At 59.3% G+C, this 13158-nt stretch overlaps 1 protein-coding gene across 1 annotated transcript; it reads left to right on the forward strand.

The window, feature by feature from the left end:
* TMED3 (transmembrane p24 trafficking protein 3) lies at positions 1-8341 on the forward strand. The gene is made up of 3 exons (XM_045899277.3): positions 1-253; positions 1465-1713; positions 7632-8341. The coding sequence occupies exons 1-3, from the start codon at positions 77-79 to the stop codon at positions 7866-7868; spliced, it is 663 nt and encodes a 220-aa protein (XP_045755233.1). The 5' UTR covers positions 1-76; the 3' UTR covers positions 7869-8341.
* Positions 8342-13158: the final 4817 nt, after the last annotated feature.

The raw sequence follows: 13158 nt of genomic DNA on the forward strand, positions 1-13158 counted from the left end.
CCGCCTCCCGCCGCCGCCGCCGCCGCCGCCGCCGCCGCCGCCGGGCGGGGACCCGACGGGAGCCGAGCGGAGCGCCATGGGCCGCGCGGGCTCGCGCCCGGCCGCCGCGCGGCGGCTGCTGCTGCTGCTGGGGCTGCTGCTCCGGGCCGGGCGGCTGCCGGGCGCCGAGCTCACCTTCGAGCTGCCCGACAGCGCCAGGCAGTGCTTCCACGAGGACGTGGAGCGGGGCGCCAGGTTCTCCCTGGACTACCAGGTGGGGCCGGCCCGCGGCGCCCGTGCCAAGCGCCTGGGGCCCTTGTCCCGCGTGTACTCACAGGCGCCGGCGGGGAGGAGGTGGGCCCGGGGCCGTTCCCGCGCCGCCGCGCATCTACAGCGGGGCGCGGGGGGAGCGGGGCCGTGGTGCCACGCGCGCCGCCGGCCTCTGCCCTCCGCGCGCCTCCCAGGCCTCAGGGCGCGCGGTGGGGGCGGGTCCCGGGGGGCGGGCAGAGCTAGGGCTGGGGGCGGAGTGGGAAGGGTCCCCGGGGCAGCCACCCGGCAGGAAGTGGCCCGGGCAGCAGGAGTGAGGGCAGGCGGTGCATGGGTCCTCGCCGTCCAGAGCCATCAGAAGGGGCGTGTGCTTGGGGACAGCATGGTGTGGGACGGCCGCTGGGTTGCACAACACACAAATTGGGGCCGGGGTAACCCCCCACCCCCCAGGCACAGCCGCTTCAAAAGATCATCTTGAGGCTAGAGGGACTTGGGAGGTCGCCCGGTCACTGCTAGGTCGGGAGTCCCCTGTAGGGAACGGTCAGCACGGTGTAAACACCTCCAGCAACAGGGCACTCACCACCTCGCAAAGTAAATTCTCCTCCCATCTGCACAAAAAGGAACTTTTGAAGTTGGGAAGCAGATGGAGGCTGCTTTGGTTCAAGGGACTGTGTCCCTTGGTGGACCTTGGTTATAGCCCTTGACCGCCCGTATGACCCTGCTGTATGACGTTTTTCTTAGGTTTACAAAGCGAGTTTAAACTAGGTAATTCCCAAGGACCCTCTCACCTCTGATGGCCACTGAGTCTGTGAATGCTTTAATCTGTATTTGCCTTCTTGCATTCGATCGGTAATAATAGGAGCATTTATGAGACCTCCTCTGCAATCTACTTGAGCTTGGAGCCTCAGTCTCCTCTTCTGTAAAATGAGAAGAATCAAGCTCCTTGCACCCTTGCAGAGCAAAACCTTTGGGAGTCAGGCAGTCAGGGATTCAGATCTTAGCCCTGTTACTTTCAAGCAGTGTGACCATGGCCGATTTCCCGAATCTCTCTTAGCCTCAGTCTAGTCCCCAGTAAAACAGAGAGGGTCTTAGCACCTGCTTCAGAAAGTTGTGAAGATTACATGGAAAAAAAAAAAAAAAGTTCATAAAGTCTGATCCCAGTGTCTGGTCGGCTGCCCCGCTGGTCACGGCAGACTGTGGGTGTCTTTGTGGTTGTAGGTCATCACCGGAGGCCACTACGACGTGGACTGCTACGTGGAGGACCCCCTGGGGAACACCATCTACCGGGAGACCAAGAAGCAGTATGACAGCTTCACGCACCAGGCTGAGGTCAAGGGCGTTTATCAGTTTTGCTTCAGTAATGAGTTTTCCACCTTCTCTCACAAGACCGTCTACTTTGACTTTCAAGTGGGCGACGAGCCCCCCATTCTCCCAGACATGGGGAACAGGGTCACAGCTCTCACCCAGGTGAGTGGACATCAGCCGGCCCGGGCTGGCTCAGCCTTCAGCCTGTTCCTCCTCTTCCTGTCTTGGCCGATGTTCAGCGTCACCACCCCCTCCGCTACCCCCAGCCCCCTGGCTGGAAGGCTCAGGGTCGTTTTACCTCTTTGCACGTCCGGTCCTCAAGGACACCTTCCCCTTCTGAGCCCCCTGCACTGTTTTGCCGATCCCTGCAGGACTTTCCTCTGGCATTCCTGGGTTCCGGCTCAGTCTTCCACACAGCACCACTGTGGAAGGGCCTTGCCGTGCCCCCCTCTGCTTACACCATATGTCTGCATCATTAAGGCCAAAGGCCTGCTTTGTATGGCGTGCTCGCTCAGGTAATGTGAGCCGCTACGCCCCAGGTGTCGACGGCCTAAGGGACTGACTCAAGAATCGGGGGTTTCTCTTTCTTGTCATCTGTCTGCTGTCTGTCAGGGCTTCAGGCCCCTCTGCGTCTGGCCACCAGAAGAAGGGGGCAGCAAGAAAGCCCCACCTGTTTCTTAAACGCCCTGGCCCAGAAGTGACGCACAGCACGTGCACTCACGTCCCGTTGCTGACAAATGGTGGGCGCATCTGCATGCAGGGAGGCCTGGCAGATCATCATCTCTGTCGTGTGTGGCTCTCGGGGTCAATGATAATCTGACCCCGGGCTCCTTCACCGGTCTCCCCCCTGCTAGTGAAGCTCCTGCCTCTCGTGTGCAGGCTCTCAGCTTCCCGAGGCTCGCATTCCGTGTCCTGTCCCTGCGTCCCAGTGCTTGGAGCTTGGCACCGAGTATTTGTCAGATCACTGAGAGGCAGGGCCCAGGGAATCCTGCAAGACAGCAAGGACTGTGGTGGCTGTGCTGTTCTTGAGCCAAAGCCAGAGTGTCTGAGTCTCCAGGCGGGGCCAGAGCACCTTCTGGGCTGCCTCCAGGGGGTCCGCACTCCGTTTCTATGGCTCTGCCCATGGGTTCGTCTGCCTTCCCCGCGCGTGGTGGAAGGTTAGTGCTGCACTCTCCAGTATCGTAGTCTGGCTACATAAGGCGATTTTAATTTAAACGCATTAAAATTAAATCAAAAGTCTTCTTCCTTGCTCGCCGTATAGGAGCATTTCTGGTGCTCGGTATTGCAGGTGGCCACACACGGACAGCCCTGCTGGGCAGCACTGGGTCTGAGCCTGGCCATGTGAGCTCTGGTGGAAGATCCAGCCCAGGCGGGTTCTGTGCGGGAGCTTTCACAACCTGTACTCGAGAGTTCTGTTGTCGCTGATGAAACAGCCTCCATGCTGGAGATTTTGAAGCTCTCTAGAAGCTGAGCTGAAGGCTTTCCCTCTCTCACCAGTGGAAAACAGAGCGGTAGGGAAAAGCCTGCATGGTTGGTCAGTGCAACAGAGAAATTCTTTCCTGGAGCCTTAGAATGAGATTTGGTTTTGTTGCAGAAAGACTGATGACATTTCCCCCCCTACATCGCCGGACCTCATGTTTTCCCCTGCCCAGCCTCAGATGAGGGGTTTCCTTCCACTGTGTAACCCCGGACCCCTCTGCCCTGAATGGGAGTCTGTGACCCCAAGAGCTCTCGGGCCTCCCCCCCGCCCCTTGGGCACTTGAGCCGTCTACGCAAGGTGCTGGCTGGGGGCAGCCTGAGATGAGCGGTCGTGTCCCTGGCATGGGCAGCTCCGCGTGGAACACAGCCCTGAAAACCAGTTAGCCGCGGGGCGCAGTGATCAGAGCTGTGGGTTATGGGACGGCTCTCGGGAGGGGCCAGTTGATCCCAGGGAGTCAGGGACCAGCAGGTGCAAATGTAGGGGTGTAACTTCCATTTTCTTCCCTGGTCCTTATTTTCCTTGCTCGGTGTGGGTCCCCCATTGGCCACGGTGTTCTCACTTGCCCCCAGACCTCTTCTAGCTCGGTGGTGGCTTAGGGGCCATGTTTTCTGGTCCCAGAATCCATACTAGGATGAAAGAGCAGGATCCAGAGTGACCACGGTCCAGGCCGTGGATGTAGGCCATGGGAACTTGTCTCCGGCTTGGGCTCCAGCATGACCAGGCTCCCAGGAGAGGCATGGGCTGGGAGGATGTCCCCAGGGCGGCCGAGCTTCCGGTGCTCAGGGCATCCTGAGGGTCTGGGCAGATCCTAGCAGAGGCCGAAACTCTCCAACGGAGGTCACAGGCCCGGGGCTGCCTCCGTGGTGGCCTGGGGAGGGGTCGGTGTTTCCCTGTGTCTGCTCTGAGGTCAGCTCATGATTGCCTGTCTCTGCGTCCTTGAAGTCTGTAAAGAACCAAGTTCTCCTACCAGTGGAGGCGAGGCCTGAGGGAGTTTGCTGGGGGTTGCATTGCCAGGTGGTAGAGACAGGGTGAGGTGGTGTGGCAGTGGAGGAAGGGGACAGCCCCGGGAGGGGGACAGGTCATGGTGTCTCCAGGGACTGACTGTCCCGATGGAGCAGTGACCAGAATCCCTGGGTGGGGGGGCTCGTAGACTCTGGAGAGCAGCCAGGGCTGGTGGTCTTGGCAGAGCGGAAGGCTGCGCCCCTGCCCAGGAGGGCCCACGGCCCTGGGAAGGCAGGGCTCTTCCAGGGAGAAGCGATTCTGCTGGCCTTCTGCCCAGTGGGAAGCAGGCTGGATGGGTTGCCGAACTGAAATGTTGTGGTAACAGGCCGAGGAGGTGCCTTTCAGACAGTAGGTCCGGCGGAAGGTCCCAGTGGGTGGGACGGAGCCCGCTCTTATGGGAGGGGGATGCTGCCAGGGGGTCTGTGAATCCCGTGACGTGTTGCTCTCGGGTCTCCTGTGGGGCCCGCGCTGGGAAGGCTGTGTGAGCACCTGTTGCCCTCTGGGAACTGGCCTCCTTCCCTGTCACGGATCTCATCTGAGACTCTAAAGTCGCCGCGGCTGTCTTGCCAGAACCGTGGTGCAGGTCTCCGGCCTGTGGCCTCCGACCCAGGCCTGAAGGTGGTGCCTCACGTGGCATCTGACGTGTCCTCTGCATCTGTGGCTTGTGAGTCCTCCCTGTTCCTCTTCCTTGTCCCTCCCTCCGTTTCCATGATTCTGGACCCTGGGAGGAGGCTGGACATGCCGGCCCGCATTGCCAGGCCCCCGGGGTGCTCCCAGGCCAGGTGAGTCCAGCGTGCACAGAGTTTCTGAATGAGCTTGGGACGGAAATAAACTTAGTGGATTTCTAGCCTGGAGACCCAAACGAGCCCTTTTCTCGTGTTTAAAAACAAAGTCTGTGTGTATTTATGCATACTGAGTGCGTGTGTGTGTCCATACACTCACACACGTGCACATGCACATATGTGTGTGTGTCCCCATCCAACCCCCTCTTTCAAGGATGACCTGCCTGCCGCCGGGTCCTCTCAGCGCCCGGGTCCGCTCTTCTGCCCCACAGAGCACAGCCCCCTCCAGACTGGCTCCCGCCGGCCCCTCTCAGCGTCCTGGCTCCCGGGGGCCTCGTAAAGCGGGGTTCTGAGCTTGCCATCCTGCTCACAGCATTTTGCAGTGAGGGGTCCGTCCTGAGGCCTTTACTGTGAGCCGCCCCCCCCCCCCCCCCCCCCCCGCTTCTTTGCTCGCATCCCTGAGTCCGGCGGCCCTCCCTGTGCCTTACGTGAGCTTCTATCGCTCGGCTGCCTTCTCTCCCCTGCCTGTCCACCAGGCACAGCCTTGCCCGTCCTCCCCTCCCCTGCCCGTCCACCAGGCTCAGCCTCGCCCCCCACCTGGGCACTTCCCATGGGAAGAGCGCTCCCCTTCCTCCTGCAGGATTAGCAGCTGTCCCCTGGGCGGTCCCACAACTCTGTACGCCCTCCTGCTGGCTCCTTTCGGGATGCATCCAGTCTGTTCTCCCTTAAACTTGCTGACACAGGACTGTGTCTGTGACCGATTCGTCTCCTCGTTCCCCGGGCCCAGCACAGTGCCTGGGAGCTGAGGAGCTGAGGAGGTATCGCTGTGCATGTGAATGAACACATTAGTGGAAGTTTGGGCCATGAGAGAAAACCCCGTGCCGTCTGAAATTCTCGTCTCGTTCTTACAGGTGCTCCTGTGGAGCCCCTGGCCCCTGTCGGATTGTGGCCTTGCAGGGATGGGCAGGCTGGTGTGAACGCAGGACCAGTGTGACCCTCCACATCTCCCTGTGTCCTAGGTAGTGACCGGAAGTGAGCAGAGGGAGGCTTCCGGAGATGCCGTATCTAGATTTAGCCTGGACACAGGCTCACAGGGGTCAAGCCTGACCTCACACTGCAGCCGCTTCCCCAGTCCTTTCCGGGTTGGTCCCCCGTTCCCTCTGTGACGGTGGCCGTGCCTTCCTGAGCTCTGGAGGCGTCAGCGGAAGAGCTGGGGGGAGCGCGCCTCCAGCAGAGAGCTCTGTGCCCCGAGTGGTCCTGCTGGTGGCTGTCACTTGGAAGTCTCCTTCGGGGTCAAGTCTGTGATGTCAGGAACCCTTCTGGGGTCAGTTGGCCGTCTCTCAACATCAAACGCCCATAGGCGTGAGCTACCTACTAAACGTGGGGCAGGTAAAGGTGCCCGGCGCCGACCGGTCTGGGTGCGAGGTTATGGCCCACGATCACAGGGCACGCAGGATGCCACCAAGAATGCAGGATGAAGGTACCCCTTGGGGGACCCACTGATGCCCAAATGGACCTGTTCTTTCCCGTGGATTCTGCCCCTCGACCCCCTGCCCCACAGAGCCCCATGAATTCCATGTTCTGCACGGTGACCTCGTCACTGTTCTGTGTGGCTCTTCCCCACGGGCCAGGAGGACAGCGCCAGCCCCCGTGTTTAGAGGGAACCCGTGGCCCTGGGAGGTGGGCCGCTCGTCAGGCAGATGCAGGACATGGCCTCATAGGAAGCTCTCGTCCTTCCTCACGGGGTCCAGAGTGGAGAGTGCCCAGCCGGGAGAATAAGCCAACAGGACTTCTTGGCTGGGGTCTCCCATTGGTCTCGGGGACACTGTTCAGCCTGTGAGAGAAACGGGGTCTTGGGGTTGGTCAGGTGGTGGCGCAGTGACTCGGTCTCCCCTCCCTTCTCATGCTCACTGTATGGACGGGTCACCACTGCAGTCTGGGGACCGAGGCAGGTGTCTCCTGGACGCTTTGTGAGCTTGTCTAGCCTGAGAACGTGTTGTTGGCATAGAACTGTGTAGGTTTGGCATGAACTCATGACCTCCCACGGGCACATGGGTTAGTTCTCCTTCGCTGACTACTGACGGCCTCAAACAACACCCCTGTATTGTCTCTGGCCCGGCGGGGTCCAGGCCGGGTCAGGGTGCGGCCGGTGGGACCTCCTCACGAGGCTCTGGGAGGGATCCGGTTCCACACCCGCCAGATTGTTGGCGGGTTCAGTTCCCTGCAGCGGAAGGTGCTGGGGTCCTGGGGGTGCTGGGACGGTTTTGGGGTTCTGCCTGGCACGCATGGTGTTGGGCCAGGGAAAGGAGGTTGCAGGTTAGCGTGCGTCCCGCGTGAGCATCCGTGTGTAGGCGTGTACGTTTGTAGGTATATATGCTTTGGTGTGTGTTCCCGTGTGTGCATGAAACTGTCCGCAGTGACTGTAGCGGAACGGGGCGTCCCGACGATTGTGGGTTACTTCTCTGCCGTTAGCTGTGTGACCTGGGGCCAGTCCCATGGCGTCTCTGAGCCCCAGTCTCGTCAGCACGTGGGGTGAGCGGGCCGTGGGGAGTCAGGAGTGTCAGAGGGCATGGGGCGGGCGTGGGAGGCGGTCAGGGGGTCCTGACGCTGCCGCCTGCCGTGGGACGCTGGGCGAGGGCCCTAAGCCCCCCGAGCCCCGGGTGGGCTGAGCACGGAGGCTGAGCCGAGCCGCGGCCTCCTTAGGGCACACACACAGCGCTCGCTTCAGCACACGCGCCCGGGGCTGCAGCGGCCGCGCGTGGATTCCTCCCTTCTTGTCTAGCGGAGACCGGGACCGCCTCTCTCTTCCCGCCCAGATGGAGTCCGCCTGTGTGACCATCCACGAGGCCCTGAAGACGGTCATTGACTCCCAGACGCATTACCGGCTCCGCGAGGCGCAGGACCGGGCCCGGGCCGAAGACCTCAGCAGCCGGGTCTCGTGCTGGTCCGTCGGCGAGGTGATCGCCCTGCTGGTGGTCAGTTTCAGCCAGGTGTTGCTGCTGAAGGCCTTCTTCACGGAGAAGCGAACCAGCCCGCAGGCGCTGCACTCCTAGGCCCCAGCTCCTGCCCCGGGGCCCCGCCCCCGGGCCCCTGTTGGGCCCCAGGGCCACCCTGGGGTGGGGCTGAGCCCCTGGGTGGTACCCAGCTGCTTACTCCTCGAGCCCGGCGGCCGGCGATCTGGAGGCAGCTAGCCGCATTATGTGGGTCACACCGAGAAAAGCGGACAGTCAGGCCCTGACTGTGGGGGGCCTGGGGTCTGGCCGCAGGGGAAGCCCAGGCGCCCCGGCCTCGTGGGGCGGCTACCTCTGCTCCACGGTGCGTGGGTCGTTGGGCTCGGGTGTGTCCCGCCCTCTGTGGAGGAGGGGGGCCGTCGGCTGGCTTGTCTCCTGGAGCTCTCTATCTGCCAGAGACGCGCCCCGAAGCGGCTTTGCAGAGAGGTGGCGTCCTCCGCGGAGGGGCCCGTGGTGAGCCGTGTGTCTCCCGGAGGCAGCACTCTGGTTAATAAAAGCTAAGCAGGAGCACCGCACAGACTCGTGCCTTTCTTTCTTTCCCTGGAGGAGCGTGCAGCTTCTTGGGGAACGTGGGTGTGCGCAGAGGGCGTGCGGGAGAGCAGGCGTGGCCCTCGAGGCGTGTGCATGATGCTGTGCACACACGTGCGGTGCGCGGCCTGGGGCTCCATTGCCCCCCTCCCAGTGGAACGAGAGTGGTGATGTGGGGAGCTGGTTATTCTCTCGTCTCAGACTCCGGAGGTCACTGTCGAAACAGCTGATCCTCGCGTCCAAACGGGGGGCTGAGCACAGAAAGGGACAGAGCGATCAGCGGCTGTCCTGTGCTGTGTCCACAGCAGCCACGCTGGTCTCTGTCAAACTTAGGTCAGACCGTGTCCTCCCTGGTCAGCACCGTCCCGTGGCTCCCCATGTCACTCAGGTCATGGCAGCGTCCTCACTGGGCGCTGTGAAGTCCTGCCTCGTCCGTGTGCAGGCTGTGCTGCCCCATGTCCTCCCACTCCAGCAGGTCTCCTCACTGTTCCTGTAACCACCAGGCCATGCCTCTGCCCCAGGGCCTTTGCACCTGCAGTGTCCTATTGGAACACTCTCTCCCTGATAACTTACATTACCCGCGAGTTAACCCTAACCACTCCGTTCAGGATGGCGCTGCCCCACCTTCCCTGGCCTCTTGTCTCCCCTGTCCCTGCTTTACTTCTTGGCTACACATCACTGCTGACACATAGGTTTACTTGTCTGTTTACTGTCCTTCGTACCCCATTGGATGTGAGCTCCATGATGGGGTTGGGGGGGCGGGGGGCCGACTTTGCTCGCGGCTGCATCCCCGGTCCCTGGAATGACGCCTGCTACGTACCGAGGTCTTCACACGTATTAGTTGCTGAACCAGCAGCCTTGCCTTCGGAAGCTGATGCATACTGAGCAAGTGTCTCTGAAGTAGGTCTCGAAGGAAGATCTGATGCCCGCCCTAAAGGACATCTTCCGAGCTGCCTGGCAGGTGTTCGTGATGCTTCGTAGACTCGTCGCCTGGGAGTGACTCCATGAGGCTTGCTGAGCTTAGTTGAGATAAGTGCTGCTTATCTGTTCATATGTGTTTGAGAGTACTTCTCCCTTATTTTAAAGTTGCATATAACACCCAGTGCTCATCCCATCAAATACCGAGCTGCAGCCGGGGGTCAGAAGCGTGGGTGACAGCCTGGCCTCGCGACTGGTGTGTGGCACGGGGACGGTCTGGCGGGGCGGGGCCCGTGGCCTGCGGGATGTGGCGCTGTGTCCGGGTGGATGACAGGGGAGTGACGCCATAGGACACTCCGCCGGTACCGCGGAGTTGCTCATGGGGAACCGCCTGCCATCAGAAGCTCTGTGAGTGTCTCGCGTGCGAGATGGTGCCCATCATCAGCGGATGCGGCTGAAGAGCAGTGCGCAAGCACCTGCGAGGGCTCCCCTGCTCAGGAGAAGATCCAGCCCTTTCCCGCCGGAGCCCCGCGTGCCTGAGGCCTCAGGCTCCAGAGCAGCCGGTGCAGGAGCTCTTCCACTGAAGCAATGGGGATGAGCTGGGGGGATGGGGGGCCCTCAGGGCACACGAAGCTCCTGTTTTACTAGAACCTTCCTCCCTTTAAGACTCTTGCAAAGGATCGATTTTCTCTTAAGGACAGTGCTCAGTTTTCATGCCCGGATGCGGACTGCAATCACTGGATGGCTGATTGTCATCGGGAACGCACTGCCTTCGGAGAGGCTTGGCCACTGTCCTGGGGCGGGACGGGCAACTCCCCAGACAAGTCAAAGCCTGCGCCCTGTTCCTAGCTGTGACCGAGCTGCGAGGGGTCAGTGGTTGTCTCCTGTAGGCCCCGGGTCCCAAGGATCCAGTCTCTGTCCTGGATGCAAAAGCCTCTGGTCTACTGTTTATGGTGTTTTATTCTGGGCTTTCATGGTGTGTGATACGGAGCAGGGAGAAGCTTCACTGCCTCACTGTCCGAGTTTCGGGTCCATCTGCTGGCCGTCGGGAGAACTGTGGATGATGTGGATGGAGCCTGCGGGCCTCCCGGTCCGCCGGGCTGCCACCGCACCTGGGTGTGCTCCTTCTTGGCTTTAAACCCCACATAGCCCATCCTCTGTATTCTAGAGAGTCCTCATCTCTGGGGAGCCGCGAGCCAGGGTGCGCCCACACTAGGACTTCACCTGCAGCAGATCCGCGGGGAAGGCCACTCCCCTATGACATTTCTTTACGCAGAATTATAATGCACACAGAACGTTCTTGGCCGGACTCACACGCAAGCACAGTCTAACGTAGGTGAACGACAGGTTATGGGACAGGTTTGGGGAGCGCCTGCTTTTCCTGTTCTGATGCAGTCTCGGGCTCACTCCTCCCTGCTCCCCTGGGACCCACCCGTCGGGACCTTCTGGGTTTCGTGGGAAGCAACCATCTTGTGCTTCATGTAACTCTAGACGTCAGCCCTTCTCACCCTCAGAACTGCCGTTGCAGTTCCTGATTCTGACACAGCTTGATGCTGTTTTGCTTCGCTGGTTTGTGTTTCTCAGTCCAATATTTGGCCACAGGAGAAAACAGGTTTCACATATGGCTTGCTTCTTCACATTCCCTCTCACATCCTGGAGAAATCCTCCAAGAACTCGATCAGACTGTTTTCATCATTTGTAGGTCTATTTTCGGCTTTCGATAGCACATAGGAACCAATGCAGTCTCAGCCGAGCGTGTTCAAGCCAGACTCTGGTTTCTGAGGCTCCCAAACCTCTGGGTTTGAAACCTCACTGAGCATGAGCAGCGACAATAGAACATTCTCAAATGAAACGAAACAGGGTGGCATCCAGGTGGCTTCTCCTTCAAGCATGGTCCGGTTTGAAACCAGTCTGGTTAACTGATGTGCACTCTCCTGAGCTAGAAGACACTGGAGAAAATACGTCCCGCTACGCACTTGCGATCGCGAGTCAGGAGCAGGCTTGTAGATGACACACGAGTTTACCTAGTAAGCTCTTAGTAGAGGTCATGGTGTAAGAGTGACCGTGCTAAGAGAAGGGTCTTGGACTTCTGATGTAAGAAGGCAGACTCCTTCCTCTTCCCCCTCCCACCTCCTGTTCTGTGAGATCAACCCAAGCAGGTGAGAGTAAAATAGAATTTAAATCCCTGAAACCAGAGAAAGGTCACAGTCCCGAATCACTAGCTGTCAAATTCGGTGATACACGAAAGGGTTGGGGGGGGGGGGATGCCTGGAGCGGTTGTAGTGGGTTGAGATTTTCCTAAGAGAAGGAGGCCTTATCCTGAATGGCCGAGCAGCAGAACCTGGAATGGTACTTCCAGGGGCCGCGTGTGAGCAGCAGAGGTGGCCCCCCTCTAGTCCTCTCCTCCCAGGGGCGGGGCAGGTGCGGTTGGAGGAGAAGCTGGTCAGACGGCTGGGCAGGAGACGTGGCAGGTGGAGGGTGGGGGCCCTGGGGGCAATCTGCTGTGTAGCCAGGATCACACCAAATCTGCCCCCCGGCAGGAAAAAGGCAACAGGGCTTTAGAGAAGAGTTACAAGAACTCATAGACGAGGTTATACTACAACGGAAAAGGTGAGAGAGAGCTGTCAAGATTCAGGGAAACGTAGAAGAGGAAAAAACCATCACAGAAGGGGTCATCAGTTTGCAGATGCCAGGGAACAGGTGCGGCCAGAATCTCAGGGAGGGAGGCTGGAGAAAAGCCCAGAAAGACTGCCCCGAATAAAGCGGACAGAGAACTCAGAGCTAGACATTACTGGGGACAAACATTTGTACACCAGAGCGAGTCCATCATGCAGGTCTGGGTGTCCCTGAAGAAGAAAACAGAACCATGACAGCAAAGACCAAAGAGCAGGTGATCCACGAGAAGAAATCTGTGATTTCCAACGTTTCCAGGACATTTACTGGAGAAGACCGTGGAGTGGTGTCCAGGGAACTGCAGGAAAGAATGCAGACCCAGGAAGATTGGGAACTGCTCACTGCCATCCAGATACAAAGGCAGCAGGTGACGATTTTAGAACTGGAAGGTGTGAGGGGGACAGCGCGCCCATTCTGGAATAAGCTGCCGGTGAGGAGCCCCGCGACCCAGCGTGGGGGAGAAGCAGCGCACAAAGGGCATGCGTGTTTCTGCGAGCGCTTGGTCCACGATGACGCCCACCTGGGACTGGGGGCTGGGGAGCCGGAGAAAGTCCGGTCAGAATACATCGTATCAATCCCCATCGCCGAACAGTGATTTAACAATACAGCAAGTTGAGATTGAGAACTAGAGAGTGAGGGAGATGGGGGAGGTGCGGATGCTCACTTCCTTATTTTTCCTGCTGCGAATTTAAGAAATAATCTTCATCATGGCAACCACAGAAGAAATTACGCTGCACTCTGACTGTGGGCCAACCATCGTTTGAAGCGCTTGAGCTCTCCAAACGGCTCCATGACATGGGGACTATTACCGTTCCTGTTTTATAGTGGGGAAACTGAGGCACAGAGCATTTATTCAGCTTTCCTTGAAGCTGTCTAGCTCCTAAGAGTAAAATGAGGGATGCTCTTTAGTCTTCTCAAGAGTCCTTGAAAAAGAAGCTGGATTCATAAGTGGATTAATAAAATCCATTCCTTTCTTCTTCTCTCTTTTTTATTTTTTATTTTTTAAAGATTTTATTTATTTATTCATGAGAGACAGCGAGAGAGAGGGACAGAGGCAGAGGGAGAAGCAGGCTCCCCGCGGAGCAGGGAGCCTGATGCGGGACTCGATCCCGGGACTCCAGGATCATGACCTGAGCTGAAGGCAGTCGCTTAACCAACTGAGCCACCCAGGCGCCCCTTCTTCTCTTTTTTTTAAACAGAGAGAGCTACTGAT

The sequence above is a fragment of the Mirounga angustirostris genome, unplaced genomic scaffold, assembly GCF_029215605.1.
Source record: "Mirounga angustirostris isolate CCGP_5_RB_7025 unplaced genomic scaffold, mMirAng1.0.hap1 SCAF_9, whole genome shotgun sequence".
NCBI classification, from domain to species: Eukaryota; Metazoa; Chordata; class Mammalia; order Carnivora; family Phocidae; genus Mirounga; species Mirounga angustirostris.

Coding starts and splice junctions, on each gene's coding strand:
- TMED3 (XM_045899277.3), top strand. CDS start 77: ATGGGCCGCGCGGGCTCGCGCCCGGCCGCCGCGCGGCGGCTGCTGCTG. Junction 254..1,464: donor GGTTCTCCCTGGACTACCAG/GTGGGGCCGGCC, acceptor TTGTGGTTGTAG/GTCATCACCGGAGGCCACTA. Junction 1,714..7,631: donor GGGTCACAGCTCTCACCCAG/GTGAGTGGACAT, acceptor CTTCCCGCCCAG/ATGGAGTCCGCCTGTGTGAC.